The sequence below is a fragment of the Zootoca vivipara genome, chromosome 5 (assembly GCF_965207765.1).
Source record: "Zootoca vivipara chromosome 5, rZooViv2.hap1.1, whole genome shotgun sequence".
In the NCBI taxonomy this organism is placed as follows: Eukaryota; Metazoa; Chordata; class Lepidosauria; order Squamata; family Lacertidae; genus Zootoca; species Zootoca vivipara.
This window is the reverse complement of record NC_142588.1, coordinates 40,586,277-40,606,674: the sequence shown is the minus strand read 5'-3', so window position 1 is coordinate 40,606,674 and position 20,398 is coordinate 40,586,277. Positions and strand designations below refer to the sequence as shown.

General features: G+C 41.6%; 1 protein-coding gene across 1 annotated transcript in view; it reads right to left on the bottom strand.

The window, feature by feature from the left end:
• The window catches only part of C5H10orf90 (chromosome 5 C10orf90 homolog), a 91,176-nt gene that overhangs the window by 18,091 nt on the left and 52,687 nt on the right, over window positions 1-20,398 (bottom strand). The window contains exons 4-6 of the mRNA XM_035137979.3: window positions 11,794-12,087; window positions 9,036-9,229; window positions 6,730-6,931 (exon numbers count right to left, since the gene is read on the bottom strand). Coding sequence (XP_034993870.1) covers window positions 6,730-6,931; window positions 9,036-9,229; window positions 11,794-12,087 — 690 coding nt within the window. The remainder of the gene's footprint in view (window positions 1-6,729; window positions 6,932-9,035; window positions 9,230-11,793; window positions 12,088-20,398) is intronic.

The window sequence follows — 20,398 nt, the reverse complement described above, 5'->3', positions numbered from 1 at the left end:
AGCTAATATAAAAGAATAATATAGCTATGCTAAGGGGAGGCTTACTGCATTAAAAAAAAAAGACACAGGACACATCAACATGTTTCAAAAAACCATTCAAAATCCCAAGTTTGGGGATTCACAGAATGGAGTTTTCTCTAAAAGTTAGATGTGAAGAAGTATAAGACCATAAGAAGAATCTGCTAAATCAGGCCTATGGCCCATCTAGTCCAGCATCCTGCTCTCACAGCAGCTAACCACATGTCTATGGGAAGCCCAGGGCTTTTTTTTTCCAGCTGGAACTCACTGGAACTGAGTTCTGGAAATCTCAGGTGGGCACCGTTGCCATTATAAGATAACAAGGGAGGTGTTCATGGTGAGTTCCAGCCCCTCTTTTTCTAGCCCATAAGCAGGACATGAACCATACAGCACTATGCCCAGCTGTGATTTCCAGCAACTGGTACTGAGAGGCATATTGCCTCCAACAGTGGAAGGAGAACATAGTAATTGTAATTGTAGCTAGTTGCTATGGATAGCCTTGTCCTCCATGAATTTGTACGATCGTCTTTTACAGCTACCCAAGTTCATGGCTGCTGCGGGAATGAGTTCCAGAGTTTAACTATGCATTGTGTAAAGGTAAAGGTAAAGGGACCCCTGACCATTAGGTCCAGTCGTGACCGACTCTGGGGTTGCGCGCTCATCTCGTGTTATTGGCCGAGGGAGCCGGCGTACAGCTTCCAGATCATGTGGCCAGCATGACAAAGCCGCTTCTGGCGAACCAGAGCAGCACACGGAAACGCTGTTTACCTTCCTGCTGTAGCGGTACCTATTTATCTACTTGCACTTTGACATGCTTTCGAACTGCTAGGTTGGCAGGAGCTGGGACCAAGCGACGGGAGCTCACCCCGTCACAGGGATTCGAACCGCCGACCTTCTGATCAGCAAGCCCTAGGCTCAGTGGTTTAACCACAGCACCACCTGGGTCCCTTATGCATTGTGTAAAGAAATACTTTTATAAACTTCAGCCATATCGCCTATTACTTGCCTTTTCTCCATACTTTCCCTCATAAATGCTATAACCTTTCCTTGATATTTTTTTGGGGGGGTGGGTGGGGGTGCTTCTTTACCTTTTCCAAACTGAAAATATTCATTTGGGGGTGAGCTTTCCAAATGTGGTCACATAATAGATTTGTATAACAGTACTTTGATATGGACAGTTTGATTTTCAATTCCTTTCCTAATTATCCCTTGCATGGTATCTGCCTTTTCCCACAGCCGCCACACACTGGGTCGACGCCTTCACTGAGCTATCTATTATGACCCCAAGGTCTCTTTCCTGGTGTGTCACAACCAGTGGTGTGTTTGCCCTGTGAACAAAATGAGCTTCTCCCCTCAGGGCAGCTTTTGTTTATGGAACAAGCCCTTCCGTATGCACAGCTCTCTTTTTATGCATAGCAACTCCTTCAATGAATGGAATGAAGACTCTGGATCCTTCAAGACATATTGTAGAATGGCAACTCTAGCTCATAACTAGTTATTGAGAGATGAATTGCTGTGGAGTATTAGTTATCCATCTTAAGTAATCTTTAAAAAGTGTGATCTTGAGGGAGTCCACCTGAAGTGGACAGAATGGAAGAAGTTTTGAAATTGAGGTATATCATACCAAATATGGTGTTGGTATGTTGCCATATTTGTTAGAATCCTGAAAACTGCAGCTTTCACTTTGGGAACACAGGGAAAAGAAGAGCTTGAGGTCGAAAGGTTAGCAATTGACATCTATGGCTTGGTCAATGAAGAAGTATTCATTTCTATGGCCACAGTAGTGATTTGCGTGTGAGAAGAACACTGAGCACTGATTCATGCCACTTCTGCATGCAGCCAGAGATGGTTTAATGAATCTTTGTCTCTTCACGCAGCAGGTGCTTGAACTGCTTCTTCATTTGCTTGATAGGTATCTTTATGCACTGATGGAACAGCTGAATGAATGATTGAGTGATGAAATAACCACTGTGCTGTTGAGCCAGGTTGCAAAATGGAAGTGATAATTTCCTATCCAACAGGGCTACAGTTATGATTATGATGAGCAGAGTGCTAAGGAAATTTATCAAATGCCTAATAGATATAGTAGTTTCTGTCATTCTGAGAACATATAAAACCTCACAAAGACTACATTATATTTTTATGAAGAATAAGGTGCAGCAGATAAATTATGGAAAAAGTTTCTTGCTAGAGACATTTATCATTAATAACCATGACAGGAAGGAAACTGCTGTTGCTTGAGTAATTAATAAATGTATTTAAAACCACATTTTTATTACTCACTTTATCTTTAGTAATAGCACAATGAGAAAGTAATCATTTTTTTCTCTTTTTCAGTGTGATATTTTGTTTCTGTGAAAGCCCATATACACTTTATGCATATGTTTTAATGTTTTACTTTATGTTTTTGTAAACCACCTAGAGGTTTTCTTACAATCAAGTGGTGTGTGTCTTTCTCTCTCAGATTCCTTCCTTGCATAAAAATAGCTTTTAGGTCCTTAGGTTTTGTATATGAGAAAGTTTGAGATACTCTTCCATGGCAAGAGGCTTTCAAAAACTGTAAGTGCCACTAAGCAAGTAATGCTCAATGGCTTTCATGCGGGTTTTAATGTGGTTCTTAAATCTGACTTTGTAGAGGGACTTTATGTTGGGTAGTATACTTATTCGCGTACAATAACTTTTGCCTCAGTGTGGGATGGGTAGGGTGAGCTGCTGGGTGAGAGGGGGAATTGCTCAAAATCATGAGGAGGTATTTTCTACACTTCCAGTTGAGAGCAATTTCCCTCTCCCACAACAGCCCCTGTGCCTCACCCCTCACTGCTCTTTGGGGTGATAAGGAAGGTGACTCCCCCATGTCTACTTTTACTAAATCGAATTTTCAGCAACAGTTTATTGGACATGAAAGGCAAGTCATCTTTAGATTTTCATCAATTTGTAACTGTAGCAAAGGGCACCTTGAAACTACTTCCTTTAGGGAGTTCTCCTGCCATGTTTCATCAGTGGAGAAATGAAGATTCAGTGCCTACTTTCTCTCTTCAGTGCTGAATTACAGATGAACAAGGATTTACCAAAGTTACAAAGTCAAGCAAAAGAAGGGGAGGGTGTTCTTCCCTTTGCATTTACTGTAGGGGGGCATATAGTTATTTATTAAAATTCATTTCCAAGCTTTGCAGTTGCCTTATATTCTTCAGGAGCAATGTTTTTTCAGTGTCAAATTCCTATGTAGTTTGACCCACATGGGCTAAATAAATTTAGTAAGAAATCAGGACTTTTTGCAATGTATGCACATACACTCTTAAATTCAAAGCAGAATACAGGACACAGATCACTGGATGTTCATTGGGCCCCAGATTGCAATTTTGATGTGCAACGTATCTCTGGATCTGTGTATTTATCACACATGTACCCCATACTTCCACCAAGGAGTGAAAGACAGCATACATGGGTTCCATTTTATGACAGAACAACTTCATATGGGAGGGTTAGGATGAGATATAGTGATGCCCCCAAGTCATCTTGTTTCCCTGTATCCAAACTCATGATTTTTGCCTCTGCCTCACACTATACAAGTAGACAGATTGTCATAGTTTTAATATGTGGCCACTTGAGAAAATAATTTCTTAGCTTGTAAGAAAGACATCTGCATTTTTATTACCTAACATTTTGCCAGAATAATGCATCTAGGCAAAAATATTATTGCATGCTGTTACTTAATGTGATATTTCCCCCCTCTACCTCAATATAATTTTTAGTTTCTGAAGTCAAGATGCTGTAAACAGATGAAAAGTCAAGAAAATAAGATTAGGGAATGTTGTATTTTTAAAGAAGGTACATGGTTTTAAGTACACATACATTTGTACTTGTGGTACAAATTGTTATTGTATTATAATAATCATGAATATTATGTGTACTGTGCAAAGTGTTGTACTTAGATTCAGAAAACCTGTTTCAAATCCTTGCTCAGGCAAGAGGTTTACTGGGTGACCCTGGGTGAGTCTCTTAGCCTACCTCACAGGGTGGTTGTGAGGATAAAACGAGGGAAGGTACACCATGTTTGCCTCCCTGAGCTCCTTAGAACAGGACTGAGTAATATGTTCCTACTAGTACTATTGAGAGTGAATCCCACCCAAATCCTAGCCACTCACGGAATGATTCCCTGGCAACTAAGTGGAGTTAAGGGTCCTGTGAGGAAGTTAATTGCCTGCCATGGAAGCTCAATATCAGGAGTGACTGACAGCCTCTAAGGGAGACTTGCCAGCAGTACTCTGATTCACAGCTTGGTTTTTTGTTTGTTTTTTGTTTGCCAAAAGCTTTAATGCATGGGTTGCTATGGTACCGTATATTAGTCACGTTACAAAGTGCATAGGTCAGCAGGTGCATGGGTAAGCAGAAGCTAAGATATTGTTTTGACACTTTACATGCCCCCTCAAAGCCCTCCTTTTGTGCAGTTGGTGTCCTGAGCCATGGGACTGAGCAAGCAAGCAAGCCATCCTTTGGAGAGGCTTGGTTTGCTGAGTTTGTTCTCACCGGTGCGTCCATTGTGACAGAGGCAGAGTTAATGGGCCAGCTTGCCGTCTGATCTATCTGTAGGCATCTCCTTAACCAGAGGAGGCTTTTGGGGTGGGGGGCAGTCCTGGTGCAGTGTCAGGTTCCTGTGATGTACAAGGTCTCCTATGGCACAGAGGTGGACTTCTGCCCTGACAGTCCCCTTGCTCCATCTCTAGGGTATGAGTCAATATTCCCCATGGTCCCTCTCTCAAGGTCCAATTTCTCCAGTTCTTTGTTCTTCCCTTCCTCTGCCCAGTCTTGACATATCCACAAGGCTCATGCCAGCCAAAAGTGTCTGGGAAGGCACTGCAGACTTCAAGGAAGCATTAGTACTGCACTCCCACCATCTATTTGCTATGACATTGGCTAGAGTGCTTAAGCCCAGTTCTCCGAGCTACAAGAGGCAGTCCCTTCCTTAGAACTACTCTGCCTTTTGTCTGAGAAACACAACTTCCCAGTTGATTAATGGTGTCTTAATCCTGACTGAGAGCCACCTGTTGAATAATGGTGAAGATGGAATATAGCAATAATGTACAAATTAAAGTCTGTTGTGAAGATGCAGCTGGCAATAATGGAGCTGTGCTCAAGTTTGTGGATAAGTAAGGGGGGAAATCATGTTATCGTGGAAAAGAAATAGCACATGCAAAATAATGCTTACAAAGCTGTAAAGAAAAAAAGAAAAGGGATTTATATTACAAGTTACAGGAATAAGCAGCATGCTTTGGGAATACAAAAAAATTAAGTATAGAGATGAAATTATTGCAATATATATATATATATATATATATATATATATATATATATATATATATATAACAAGACAAAGCATAATCTAAACTAATCTGTAATTGCTCAAGCATGACCATATTCATCCTTTTAAAGATCAAGTTTTTAAATGTTAAGCTTTACAGAGAAAGAAAAGTTCAGTAGGCAAGCATTTTCACTATTGGCTCTATCACTTTGGATTATGTTTGCTATCTTTCTTTTCTTTTCTTTGAAAGCAGGGTTCCCAGAAGTAAAGGGATTTGGGGAGCTTACAATGAGAAATGTCACCAGGGGGTAGCTGCCCTGCTTCCTGTGGTAAAGCAGAAGAATGCTCTCAAATTTTACGGTGAGAAAAATGAAACAATGAATCCCCTAGGACTCTACCCTGTACACCCCCTTACACACTTTTTGCTGAGCTGTTAAGAAAAGGAAGCCACTTATCTAGCAAAAAGTTTTTGCATTTTTCTGCCTCCGAAAAATGAACTACAGAATAGACATGGCATGTTACTTTAGCTTGGAAATTGAACAATTACATCTGACGCTTTCTTGAGTTTATACACTGCAAAACATCAATGATGACTACTGGTCATTAGAAGTTGCACACCAGACTGGATTATTCTGAATATGTAACAGACAGCTACAATCTTGATTTTCCTAAATAACTACAGGCAGGTATGATTCTTGTTAAGAAGGCACCATGTGAGGATGTAAGGCTTATCTCATCTGCCCACTGTGATCAGAATGGATACTGTACACACACACACACACACACACACACACACACACACACGGGCATAGGATTCTTAAAAACAAAGTCCATATGATCCTCTTTTTCTCAGTAGAAATGAGCTACCCTACCCTAGGCCTATAATTATTTAGGGCAAGAATAGGGAACTGATGGCCCTCCATGGACTACAACACCCATCATGCCTGACTGGGACTGATGGGGGTTGGAGCCCAACACCTGGGGAACCACAGGTTCGTCATCCCTAATTTAAGGAAAAAGTAGTGACGCAACTGCCATACTATGCTTTAGAGTTTGTCCCTAAGACAGAGAAAATATTTCCATGAGATCTATGTTGCAAACATTGTGGTATAGTTTGCAGAAATAAAGCTTACTTCTCCTTGAAGATATCCTGTGTGGTGCAATGATTTGCCCCTTTTGTGTAGTATAACTGGGGAGATCGGAGTGAATTGAACTGATACAATGGCAAAGGCTTTTGGAGAATTATATATTGATACATGAAGATGGCATTTAGCTTCACCAGAAATTACATCCATGCAGGAATCAGTATGAAAGACTATCTCCAGGCTGAAGCACCAAACATTAACAAAGGAAGACTGCATATTCTAGCAAAAACTGTGATAATTTGGTTAAAGTGCCACAGGTGAACTTACCACTGAGAGGATGAGGAATTGTATACTGTTTCTTCTTACTCGTAATGGAAGACGCGGAAAGTTTGCGAGAAAGAGCAGGCCCTTGTTTCTTTCTTGAAGCATCACCCTGCTGGGTTTTCCTCAGCTGTACCATGTGTTTGAGTTTCTTTAGGCGTTCTTGTGAGCGGGAAATAAAGTGAGGCTTGTGAACTTCTAGCGCCTCCTAAAAGAAAGTGAGAAACAGAGTGGAGTGAGAAACAGAGAGGGCATTATCAATTAGTTCCTCGGAACCAACTTAATGAAAGTCCTGTTTCTCAAGTGTTTAGTTTTGCCTCCAACAACCATGGAAACTATCACATAATATGGGCATGATAAGATGTCTCACAACAGCGTAGGACCTCATGCCTCAACGGAGGAAATGGCAGTCATGTGCCCTTTTGTTTACAAGCTCACCTTTCTGCAGCACAGGAAAATCCCACCTATCCACCAATGGATCAAGGATCTGTCTTCTTATACATAGCTTACACAGTATAATTGGCCTTGAAATGGATTGCCTGCAGCCTTTGCCCTCTTCATCCCTTTCCTGCACCCTGTCTAGTGTGTTTATTGTGCTGGTATGGGTGTTGTGTGGTTCTATGGTGTGGTTCTATGCCTGCCAACCTAGCAGTTCAAAAGCACGTCAAAATGCAAGTAGATAAATAGGAACCGCTACAGCGGGAAGGTAAACGGCGTTTCCATGTGCTGCTCTGGTTTGCCACAATCGGCTTTGTCATGCTGGCCACATGACCTGGAAGCTATACGCCGGCTCCCTCGGCCAATAATGCGAGATGAGCGCGCAACCCCAGAGTCAGTCACGACTGGACCTAATGGTCAGGGGTCCCTTTACCTTTACCTTTATGCCATATTAGTAAAAATGGAAGAGCGTTATAAAAGTATTAACACAACAACAAATTGGTGACATGTTTGAAAAACTGCTACATTAAGCAGGAGTGGCTATTCTTGCAAACACACGTCTCATTTTTGCAGTTACCAGCGCCTCTGTACTTTAGAATTCCTTTTTGGCCTAAGTGTCCAAATAGGAAAACCAAAGGACACAATTAATGGCTTCCTTAGACATCCAAGATATATGGATTCAGGATAAGTGCATCTGCTGTGCCTCAATGGGTAAAAAAGCAGCAGAATCCATTTATCACTATGTGCTTGGAAAGAAAGAAAGAAAGAATAAAAAAGTGCAGTATACTCTTGGCCACTTCATTTAATTGTTTATTAAATATTTTTCTGCTGCCTAGGCTGTTTACTCCTAACCATTAACACACTTCTGTTGTTGTTTAATGTGCTGTCCTTGTTCACATCAGACTCAGTTCTCAGGGTAACAGAAATGTCACTTTCATGGTGGGTCGTGAATAGCTTTTTAACATGCTCAGTGTTAAAAAGGGACACCAGAATGGTGTTATCAGTAGTAGATTAACCAACATTTAACCCTTACTGTTCAGATTTAGGTTCATAACATTCTGCCAGTCTAGCCCATAAAAACATAGTATCCCTTTATTAAGGTTACTGTCCTGGCTCCCAGTTGCTGAAGAACGAGAACTCGGAGAAGGATTCTTTCCAAAGTCTTTACTGTTTAGATTGGTGCAATACATATGCACATAACTGGTCTAAGGGACAGCAGGGCACATAGCTGATCCAACGCTTGGGTACACAATGGCACACCCCTTGCTTTCCTATATAAAGGAATGTGGCAGGCTCAACGTAGTGCAGCAAATGGTTCTGCTCCTTAGCAAGCAACCTAGCCCTCTGCCTCAAAGGTGGGTTCTGCTCCCATCTCATCAGATCTCCCTTGGTGCCTTCGGGACTTAGGTTTGATGGCTCTGGGGTAAACTGTGAGAGAGGTATTGTGGAGGTGCTCAGACAGCTGTGGAGAGAAAAGCAGGGTGCATTGTCCTCACCTTGGAGGACCCATAGTCTTTTAGGGCACAAGAATCTTCATTTTGCTGCAGCAGACGAATACAGCTACACCTCTGGCCATTGGATCAGTAAATGTGAGGGGAAGGAACTGATGGAAAGGTGAGCAAAAATGTGTGTGTATAGCAGGGGCTTCTAGAGGGACAGTGGGGAATTTTTGAAGTTGCTCATATTCAACAAATCAGGCAATCAAAATGATTATTCAACAATGAAGAGCAGCTTCAAGTGACCTCATTGTTCCGTTGATAAAGTAAGAAAAGAAAAAGAAAAAAGAAAATGTGACTTTCTGCCCCCATTGAGTTCCCAGGAAAATAACCATCACAGGACTGAGAGTTAACAGAGAAAACATCCTGATATTTTACCCTGAGAGTCAGTGGGTTTTCAGGAATGTTCTCAGGCTCAGAGCAGACCTCTGGCTGCTGGAGGGCTTCATGTTTCTCATGAGTAACATCTGGCTCATGAGCTGTGGAGGTTGTTACCCTCTCGATCGTCTTGTTCATCTCACTTTCCTGATGCTCCTTCAGCTTGATAGCCAAGCCACAGAATTTGTAATCACCTGAAGAAAGAGATAGATGTTTATTAAGGGGGAGCAGCTAATTTGAATTTGGGTCTTTCTTTGCTTCTGGAGGGTGGTTTCTGAAACAAAACCGTCGAGTTATATATTCTTCAGCATTTTGATGAGAATTTATCCTGATAAACACATTTTCCCACCACCTCCGCCATCTGAATGCAAACTGCTTTCCATTTACGACCTTGGTTCCACCTCACTCCACTGCATGATCCTGGTGGCCTGAGGCTGCTGCCTAATATATTGCTTTTCAGAACAGGTGGAGGGAAATATATGTTGCTCTAATTGATAATTATAATTTCCTATCATTTACATTATATGATGCTCCTGGAGTATTCAAAGCACTTCACACTGATTATCTCAGAAATCTTTACAACCACTCTGTAAAGTACAATAGCATCATACCAGAATTACTATTTTTAGTACCACCATACTGCAGATGGTGCAGGGAGAGGGGCAGAGAGGAACAACTGGAGAAAAGTGGCTAGCCTAAGGCTACTTAGTGAGTTCATGGATGGGGGAGAACTAAAGTCAGAAAGCTCAGCTCACAGGTGCACAACCTTTGCTGCATGACTCTCAAGAGCTCATACACTTTGAACCAACTGAGATTTACGGCACTGATGATGGACTACAACAAAATATGTATATTGTATTGTTCCTCAAGTAATTTGAGTTCTTTTCCCTTCAGTCTTGCGGCTGTTGGTCTTTTTTTTTTCATTGTTCCTGTATTGATCTGCACATTCAAGTCCTTAAAAGGCAAAAGTAAAGGTACCCCTGACCATTAGGTCCAGTCGCAGACGACTCTGGGGTTACAGTGCTCATCTTGCTTTACTGGCCAAGGGAGCCGGCGTTTGACCGCAGACAGCTTCCAGGTCATGTGGCCAGCATGACAAAGCTGCTTCTGGCGAACCAGAGCAGCGCACGGAAACACCGTATACCTTCCCGCCGGAGCAGTACCTATTTATCTACTTGCACTTTGATGTGCTTTTGAACTGCTAGGTGGGCAGGAGCTGGGACCGAACAACGGGAGCTCACCCCGTCGGCGCCACCTGCGTCCTTATTTTACTGCAATTACTATAAGATGAGAAACTAATAAACAAAATGCTAAAATATGATTTCAGTTCATTAAAAATGTAATCAATCTAGAAGGTTTTTTTTAATAAAATGTTTTCCTCCTTTATAATCAAGCTTGATTGATTGCTCTTTGACAATCAATATTTCTTGCATAATTTATAATCCCAAAAAGGAGTTTTTGCCCAAAATGCGAATAGATGTTTTCAGCATTTTACAAGCTAAAAATACAGAATTAATCCAAAATGGCAAATTATCCTTCTGAAGAACACAGAAACGTGCCCCTCTTACAAGAGTGACAATAAGCTTGTGTTTCCTGTCAAATGGTATGATTCGAGATATTAAATATCTGAGAAGAAATCCTATTTCAGATTGTTTCAAATGATCAATTGCAGTAAAGAGAAAATACTTTTTCCTTGTGTCATGGCAGAAGCTTGATACTCTTTTTTTTCTAAACAAACAAACAAATCAAAATATAAAGTTGTTTTCTGCACCTGTTTTACCAAGTTGCAAATCCTCTCCCATATTGATTGTTTTCCCTGAAGAGGGGTTTGCAAGGTAAATTGAAAAACTGAACATTAGTTTCAGATATTTTTTCCAGACCAAAAGCTCCATGGAGGCTGTGGTTGTAGTTGGTGAGCACAGTGCCCATGTACCAATTATTGTGCATATATTTCCATTGTACACAAAGATCTGTCCCTAATGCTGCAATGGTAGGGAAATACATTATGTGACCTGGAGCTGCTGGGCAGGGAGGTCCTCTTGATTCAGGAATTCTAGGATGCCAGAGAGGTGAGATGGGCATAATTTATATATATATTGGTATGAAGAGAAAAATACATGAAGTTGGTGTTATCAAGATAATTTCAAGACAATGGAATTAGAATAATCCCTAATTTATCTCTCTCAACTGTCTACAATAAAAATAGTTTGTCCACTGGGCAATTTTTCAGTGGATACAAAATGAGGGTAAAATATATGGATAAAGCAGAAGGGAGTGGGAAATGAGGTCAGCAACTCTGAGAGTATCCCTCTATCAGCCTATAGTACAAGCTGAGTTGTATCCCAACAACAAGCATTTACAGGGATGGGGAACTTGTAGTCCTCCAGTTGTTATTGGACTGCGGCTCTCACCATCCCTGAACATGGCCACACTGGCTGTGCTAAAGTATGCATGTTTGGGGATTCAATACAGAAACATGGGACATCAAAATGCATTATGTGTGTTCTAACTATCTTGTCTTATTTCTTCTTATTTGGTCTCAATAGGCCATGGGCAATATTGAGAATTTATACAAATGCATTAAGTGAAGCCAGTTGCTCTCCAAACTATTTTCCTACTTTAAACAGCAGCAGCAGCAGCAGCAGCAGCAGCTGCAAACAAGCTGCTCATTAACAGCTCTGCACCTTTTACTCTGATCACATTTTAACATGCCACAAAAGCTAGATTCCTAATAGCCAATGAAAGATTTGCAGCCTACCTTTTGGGAATGGATCTTGTCTGTGGATATCATTTTCTCCCAGTGCCCTTTTCGATAAAGCCTTTATATGATACCCGTGATCAGAAAAAGATGTTTTTGGTTTCAGAAAGCTTTGGGTGTGACTCTCTTTGGACTCTGAAGTGGCTTTGGGTTGATGTTTATCTTTCAAAGAAATCCCACCTTCCACCAGGAGTTCTTTCTTGGACGATTGCTCCAGAAAGGAGGCACGTGCTGTTTCATAGTGTCTGTCTCTTATGCACTGTTTTCTGTTGCTTCCAGAGGATGCTTGTGTGCCTATTAAAAAGTAAGAGAGGGAGAGGAGAAATAAAAGAAAAGCAATGCCTGAAACATAACTTTGCTGTCATGGATCCTTCTGCAAAGGTCCTTCCAATATTGTTTGCAGCACTGCATGTATTATTATTATTATTATTATTATTATTATTATTATTATTATTATTTCATAAATGTAGCCCCACACCCTTGAAGCAGTGATGCTGTGTCACTGCCACCAGAAAACAGTGTGATATCATTAGCCTCTTCACTTCCTTGTTCTCTAAACTGCTTTTAATCATGTTATCCTCTTTCCTAACAAGACTACCTGTGATTACAAATTAATAGCTTCCTAACCGGCCCATATACCAACATTTCATTTCCACAGCACAAGATTGTATACTATGCAACTCTAAGAAACCCACTGGGGAAAATAATTGCCAAGAACATAGAGCACGCTTCATAAAAGACACACTGTTGCTATAAAGCCAAACTGATTTCGCAAACATGTTTCAGTAGTTCATTGAAGGCTTGATCCAGGCATTTCATTGCAGTGTGGTTACACTGGCATCTTCCAGACATACATTTAACACAGAGAAAACATGATCTCCAAAGTTGCCCTATAGGGCTTCTTGGCAAGGGAAGAAAGGAAGGTTAGGTGAACAAATATCATGCCAATGAATGAATGGTGATCCACCAAGACTGTTAAGCACTATTGGGGCTACTGTGAAAGAAAGATTGCAAGACCCCAGACTCACCCAAAGTCCTCCACCCCCACAGTCCACACAGGATCATTCAGTTGAGAGTGATTTCAAGTCCAAGACAAGAAAAAGTATTGTGTAGTTGCCACTCCCATCTCCATCTCCTCCAGAAGATTTTCCATGCTGATTGGGAGCACAAACAACAAACCATGCCATCAATGCCAATCCTAGTTGCCCCTCTCTGTGACGCCTTTTTAGTGTGCAGCTCATTCAACACTAGCAACAGGCTTATAGGTACGTTTAGAGATGCTTCAAAAATTAACTGTTCAAAAGCATCGATGCCATCATTGTTCATGAGATACCACCCAAAATTCCATGGCTTATGTTTCTCACTTTCTGTAACCAACTGCAAGGTTCACAGGTATTTCTATTCTAAAAGGTAAAGGTAAAGTGACCCCTGACCATTAGGTCCAGTCGTGACCGACTCTGGGGTTGCGGTGCTCATCTCGTGTTATTGGCCAAGGGAGCCGGTGTACAGCTTCCAGGTCATGTGGCCAGCATGACAAAGCCGCTTCTGGCGAACCAGAGCAGCACACGAAAATGCCATTTACCTTCCTGTTGTAGAGGTACTTTTTTATCTACTTGCACTTTGACGTGCTTTTGAACTGCTAGGTGTGCAGGAGCTGGGACCAAGCAACGGGAGCTCTCCCCATCGCAGAGATTCGAACCGCCGACCTTCTGATCTGCAAGCCCTAGGCTCTGTGGTTTAACCCACAGTGCCACCCGCGTCCCGCTGTTTCTATTCTATTCTATTCTATTTTCTATTCTAGGCTACTACAAATATACATCCCCCCTCTCCCAAGCCTGTCTTGTTAGTTTGTGCACACATAATTATTTGTGTGTTTGTGAGTGTGCACACGCGCACACAAATGTGGTTGACCCCCTATATCCTTTTCGTAAGCCCAGCTTGTCAATGTGTATCCATGTGGAGGGAATGACCGTACTATTTGAGATGAACTGTACTGTTGGGCTAATAAACATGACAGCCTCTCAACAAGGCATCTGCCTTACAACAAAAGCAGCAAGAAAGGGGAAGTTTGTGCAAGCTTCATTTATGGAATTTGATAGGTCCTGGCCTGAGATGGGCATGGGCATGCATATTTTCAAGATTCACAAACTACCAGTGAAAACTTGATGGGGAATTGAAAATGACATTCAGTTCGTATGATACCTATTCGAATCTATTTTCTTGAAGTTGGCTGAAATGAACTACTGTACATGGATAAGACTGCAATCAGCCTTATATGTGGCATCTGATGGTGTTGCTGTCTAATAACAGGGAGCATTCCTCAACACCAGGCAAACTTTACAAGGTGGCCACAACACACTCTCAGTTCACAGAAGCAGATAGCTGCACATTTTGTCCCATAACTAACTTTCTAGGAGGGCTAGTGAGGTTTAAAATGAAAGCCCAGGGTCTTGAGAACCTGACGAGGGTTACCAGTGAAAGCATTCATGGGCATCATGGCACCCATTGGCGCCAGGATGGTGACCTCTGTTGTATGATAACTTGCTGGGGATCTAACATGTTAGTTCATACATTTCTGTGTTATTATCTCTGTAACAAAGATCTCAAAGTTTCCCTGTAACATACGTTGTTATCTCTTGATAACTGAAAACTACATTAGCTTTCCTTTTTCTCTCCTTCTCCCCCACTCCCGTTTCTGAAACATATCTAATTTATTATCTCTTTCATTAGAATTATCCCAGTGGGAGCCACAAGGAGTCACTTACTGGTTCAATGAACGTCCTGGTAATGGAATTAGAACGTTGCCCCTTAATTACAGCAGCTAAGCTAAAATAAAACTAAAAAAAAACCTCTCTATGTTGAAGCTCATTCTGCTTGGCAATAGGAGTCCTTTCCAGCTGTGATTTCTATTAAATTCTGGTGCTTTTGCTCTGCAATCAGGACTGGTTCAAGTTATCTGGAGCCACTCAGCTGGAGCCCCGATTCCATGTAATCGTTCACTTTCCTGTCTCCTATGTAAGTCTAATATTAAGATTCCACAATCCACGTCTTATTCACAGATCAGTAAAAGGTAACGGGGTTTGGGCACAGAGGCATAGAGAAATGAGTTTCACTGGGAAAAGACAGGCAGAAGAATACATATGCTGCGAGATAGAAAATAGGGACCAAATACAAAACCACAGGGACAGTGCTGTAACTTAGTCAACAAAACAGTGCTAAATGGCAAGGTACACACACACACACACACACACACACACACCGCAAATGAACATTTGGGGGGGGGGGAATCTTTGAAAGTGGCAAGTGTTTCCAGACAGGGAACTGTGGGATAATGACAGTCTGACATCCCTGAACCTGTCAATTAACCAATTACAAACTGCATCCCTAATATTTGACACTTCCAAAATATCACCCACTAGTTATAAACACAATAGCAAAACTGTATTGAAGCACATGTACAGGTTGGAGCTCCTATTTTAGTGAAGAAATATCTATATTTGAGTTGTTAGCCAGAGAATCTTGTATTTGTATCTCACCCAGTCTAGCAAGTTGTTAAAACTGTTCCCCAAGGAATAGATCTCACAAGGGGAGAGAGTAAGGAACATGTATATTCACTGAGTTATAAAGCAATGCCAGTTCCCTATCCAGGAGTTGATTAACCACCTTAGAGCAGAATAGTCGAGATTTACCATTTTAAAAAAAATTACGCAGAGACAGACTGTGCTGTAGTTACTAGCTATGGCAATTTAAAGTGTTAGTTGCAAACACAAGCAAAAATCAAACCCCACAGTCTGTGCCATTTATCTGGCAAATATGTGAAAACACTGAGTAATTTTTGGAGCTACATTTGATAAATATTTTCTTTTATCAATTAAATCTTTCAAAAATGGACCCAAATCTGGCTCTTCCTTTCATATAAAGAGCCAAAATAAAGCACAAACAGCTGTCAATTATTTACTGTAGAGTATGTTGCAAATAATTTACAGGAAACTCACAGCCACACACAAAACAGAGAAAGGGGTGCTTAAAAAGCTGAGATCACACTGCTCACTTTTCATACTCTGGGAACATTTTCATTGTATTGTTTAGGGAATAAGGCATGAATCTCTCATTAAGAATATCTAGAGTGGTGTTTCTAACTCTCCAAGCAACAAACTGGAAATATATGCAACCCACAGAGAACAGCTCAAATTGCAATTGGATGGAGATAGGGTTTTGCTATTATCCCAGTTGAAGGAATACTTTAAAGCTAATGAAAAAAGACATGAAAGTCTAATGCATAGGGAAACCTGTGAGAACAAAATAGCTGAGACAAAAAGAAATGCTTCCATTAGTAAAATATGTGTCTGTATGTGTATATATTAACAACTGCACAATTTACACAATTTGTTGATGCAGTAAGATACAAAGGGGAAAAGACATAAAGGTCGCAACATGCTTTCCCCACCACTCAGCTCTTCAAAGTTTCATATATCCCAAATATGCCCATGCTATTTTTTTTTTTATTTGGGGGGAGGCGGGTTTTCCGAAATAAACTAGCCATGCCTCGAACCAACTTTGTTGCCTTCCCCAATTTGGCTTTTTGATCATGCTGTAGAAAAGCAATCTCTTTTACAAAGCAAACATTGTCAGGCAGCTGGTCCTTATTCTGTGAATCTTTTTTTGTAGGAAAATACTTGTTAAAGGAAAATACTGTTGTGGGCAGTTATGGGTCCTTCTTTTCTGTTTTTAAAAAGGCAGTGCAATGTTACCTGCAGTCCTCCTGGCTTCTCCAGCATGGTGCCTAGGGCGCTACAGTGCTTAGCACTTCTCCCAAACCTTTCAACCTTCCTGTTTGTTTGGTTTCCTTAATCCTCAGGCAGCAGGGCAGGGACCCAGGTGGCGCTGTGCTAGACCACAGAGTCTAGGGCTTGCTGATCAGAAGGTCGGCGGTTCGAATCCCTGCAATGGGGTGAACTCCCGTTGCTCGGTCCCAGCTCCTGCACACCTAGCAGTTCGAAAGCACATCAAAGTGCAAGTAGATAAATAGGGACCGCTCCGGCGGGAAGGTAAACAGCGTTTCCATGCGCTGCTCTGGTTCGCCAGAAGCAGCTTTGTCATGCTGGCCACATGACCCGGAAGCTGTCTGTGGACAAACGCTGGCTCCCTCGGCCTATAGAGCGAGATGAGCGCCGCAACCCCAGAGTCGGACATGACTGGACCTGATGGTCAGGGGCCCCTTTACCTTTCCCTTTACAGGCAGCAGGGCACATTTTCCCCTGTGGTCCCAGAGCTCTAGCACACATGGGAGAAGGGCTGTAGGTCGATGGGAAAGCAACTGCCTTGCCTACAGAAGGTCCCCCACACCAATCTCTGGAACTGTAGTTAACACCCCACAGAGCTGCAACACCCAGGACCCTTAAACTATAGTTCTGCGGTTTATTTTGGGGGAAGTTGTGTGATTTAAATGTATGATGTACATGTGCTATCAGCCTTAGTTTCTAAGCCTATAAGTCAAAATGCATGTAATTTGAATCATCATATCATCTTTTTCCTTTTACCCGCTGCTTCCTCTTTCTTCTACAGTGGTACCTCGGGTTACAGACGCTTCAGGTTACAGACTCTACTAACCCAGAAATAGTACCTTTGCTGAACTTTGCTTCAGGATGAGAACAGAAATTGCACAGCGGCGGCAGCGTGAGGCCCCATTAGCTAAAGTGGTACCTCAGGTTAAGACCAAGGTACCACTGTATTTCCTCTGTGTCAAATTTTAGACTGTAAGCAACTTAGGGCAGGGGCCTTGTCCTCTGCAAAGTACCACCAGACACATTGATGGTGATGTATAAATAACGACCACTCAAATTGAAGAACTAAGGAGGATACCAGAAGCTGTATAAATGGTGAATTATTCAGGCAATGAAAGTGTTAAGCGCCTAATAGTCATGAACAGCTGTGTTAGCTTGTTTGCACACCTAATACTAATTTGTGCCAGGAGTGTGAGTCAGCAGATTAGTGTTGGACAGCTGGTAGGGAGGATGACAAGACCTCCTAATTATTCTTGATGGTTGCATATGTGTGTTCTGGAGAGCTGAGGTTTTATTGTTTTAGTCAGGTAAATTAAAGCCACACACATTGAGTCAAAGCTACAGGATATTAGACTAAGAGCCTACTAATGTGAACCATCTAAAAACACAGTAAATGCACCATGTGGCATGCAAACCTACTTTTAAAGCAACTCAGCCCCATTTGTAAGAACGATACTGCCAATTTATGAGTCACTCAAGACAGATACACACCACCATTGCCTCCAGAGCTATAGTGATACCCTCTTGTGAATACGGTCCCCTGTGGTAAACTGGAACACATTGATAAACTTGAGCAAAGGGAAAATTCCTATGTCATAAAAACCATACTTTGGCCACATCATGAGAAAAGAAGACTCCCTGGAAAAGACCCTGATGTTGGGAAAGATGGAGGGCACAAGGAGAAGGGGACGACAGAGGATGAGATGGTTGGATAGTGTTCTCAAAGCCACCAACATGAGCCTGACCAAACTGCGGGAGGCAGTGAAAGACAGGGGTGCCTGGCGTGCTCTGGTCCATGGGGTCACGAAGAGTCGGACACGACTGAACGACTAAACAACAACAACAAAAAACATGATTCAAGGACTCTCTATGAGAAATGTTCTGCAATGGGGCTTAAACTTTGAGCCTGCTATGTTAAAGTATTTTAATTTTCAAACAATAAGAACTCAACATTAGCCTGGTTCACACATAACACCAAACCATAGTTTATTAAACTAGTTTCATAAACCATGGCTTAGCATTATGTGTGAACCAGACCAGTGTGGCAGAGTGTGGTTGCCACTGAAACTGCAGCTTCATGTTTCTCCTCCTCTATCTCCCATAGTGCCCAATGACACAAGATGCATGTGGTGAAAACATCTTGTGAAGGGTTTCTTTGTCCCCTTTCTGCAGCATTTTTGCAGGGTGAGGATGATGTCATTCCACACATTTTGTATCAGTAGATGTTACTGGTGAAACCGTGTTTAGCAACAACAACTTCTGGTCTGGTTTTGGTCCCAAACCACTGGGATCTGACCCACTGCACAACCGCCTTGGAAGCTGCTTTCTGCTATCTCCTGTCTCCTATCTCCACTACGCCAAGTTTTTCCATAGCTTCTTCTGTCACCCTGTGTGGCCGTCTCCTTAGGAAGTTAAATTGCAATCCAACTGAATGACAACAGTGCACTACAACAGCAGCAGAAACCCAGAAACAAGTGTTGGGGACACTGTGATGGGGGCAGCACAAAACTAATGCAGACAGGTTTAGAGATCTGGAACAGACGCTTAAATTTTATACAGCCTGAGCATTTGTAGAGTAAAAGTACTGCTGTAACAGACCTATATCATGGATCAAACTTCTACACAAAACTCAACCGCCACCTTCTCGCGAGTTCTCTGAAGGCACATTATATGAAATTGGTATTAAGGCAGCTCTCCCAGTGGAAAAAGCCAGAACTGATTTCAACGTTGTAAACATACCCATTGCTCAAATATTTCATATAACCCTTATTTATATTTAACTCTAGCTACATGCCGTTATAGTTATGACTTCAGGATTGTAGTAACAAAGCACTCTGTGTGGGAGTTCCCTTGTGTTTGATCTGGAAGCTGCAGTTAGTGCAGAATGTTGCAGCACACAAGAATGAGACCCTGCCAGCACATAACACCTCTGCTAAGAGATCTGTAGTGGTTGCTCATTTGCTACTGGGCCAAGGTCAGGGTGTTACTATTAGTATATAAAGCACGTAACACCTTGGGGCCAGTTTATTTGCAGGGATCATTTTTCCCTATAAATGTCCACTCAGCCGCTTCAGTATGCAGAACGAGTACTGTTATAGATGCAACATAATACTTTGTCCACGCTTGTAAGAAATCAATGTGTAGCAGGACCTACACTTTGGAACTCCCTGCCTATTGACAGGATGTTTTATCTCCTTATGTGCTTTATCCCTATACAGTTTTTAATAATCTTTTGATTGGTTTGAAATACCAGCTATCTATTTTTTTAATCAAGAAATTTAATGCTTTGTTTTATATATTTGCAAACCACTTAGAGGTTTTATTACAATCAAGCGGTATATAAATTTTGTTAAACAAATATAATAACCAAGGGGGACCTAGAGTTTCATCATTGTAGGTGTTCGTGAATCCAAGTTACAATCAAATTGGCTCCTATTTTCCTTTGAGGTTAACTTGAAACATTTCCTTTTCATGTTTTTCCATTGTCCCTGGTTTGCTGGCTCAAAGATAAAGGTCTCTGTTTTATGGCTTCTTGAAAGGGAGGCTAAACACGAGAAGCTTAATCATTCAGTTCATCACAGCATTGAAAGCCTTAGCTAGAAAACTGTAGAAATAACGCCCCCAACTACAGTGGTACCTCGGTTTACAAACACAATTGGTTCCGGAAGTCTGTACTTAACCTGAAGCGTACTTAACCTGAAGTGAACTTTCCCATTGAAAGTAATGGAAAGTGGATTAATCCGTTCCAAACGGTCTGTGGAGTACTTAAACTGAAGCGTACTTAACCTGAAGCGAACTTTCCCATTGAAAGTAATGGAAAG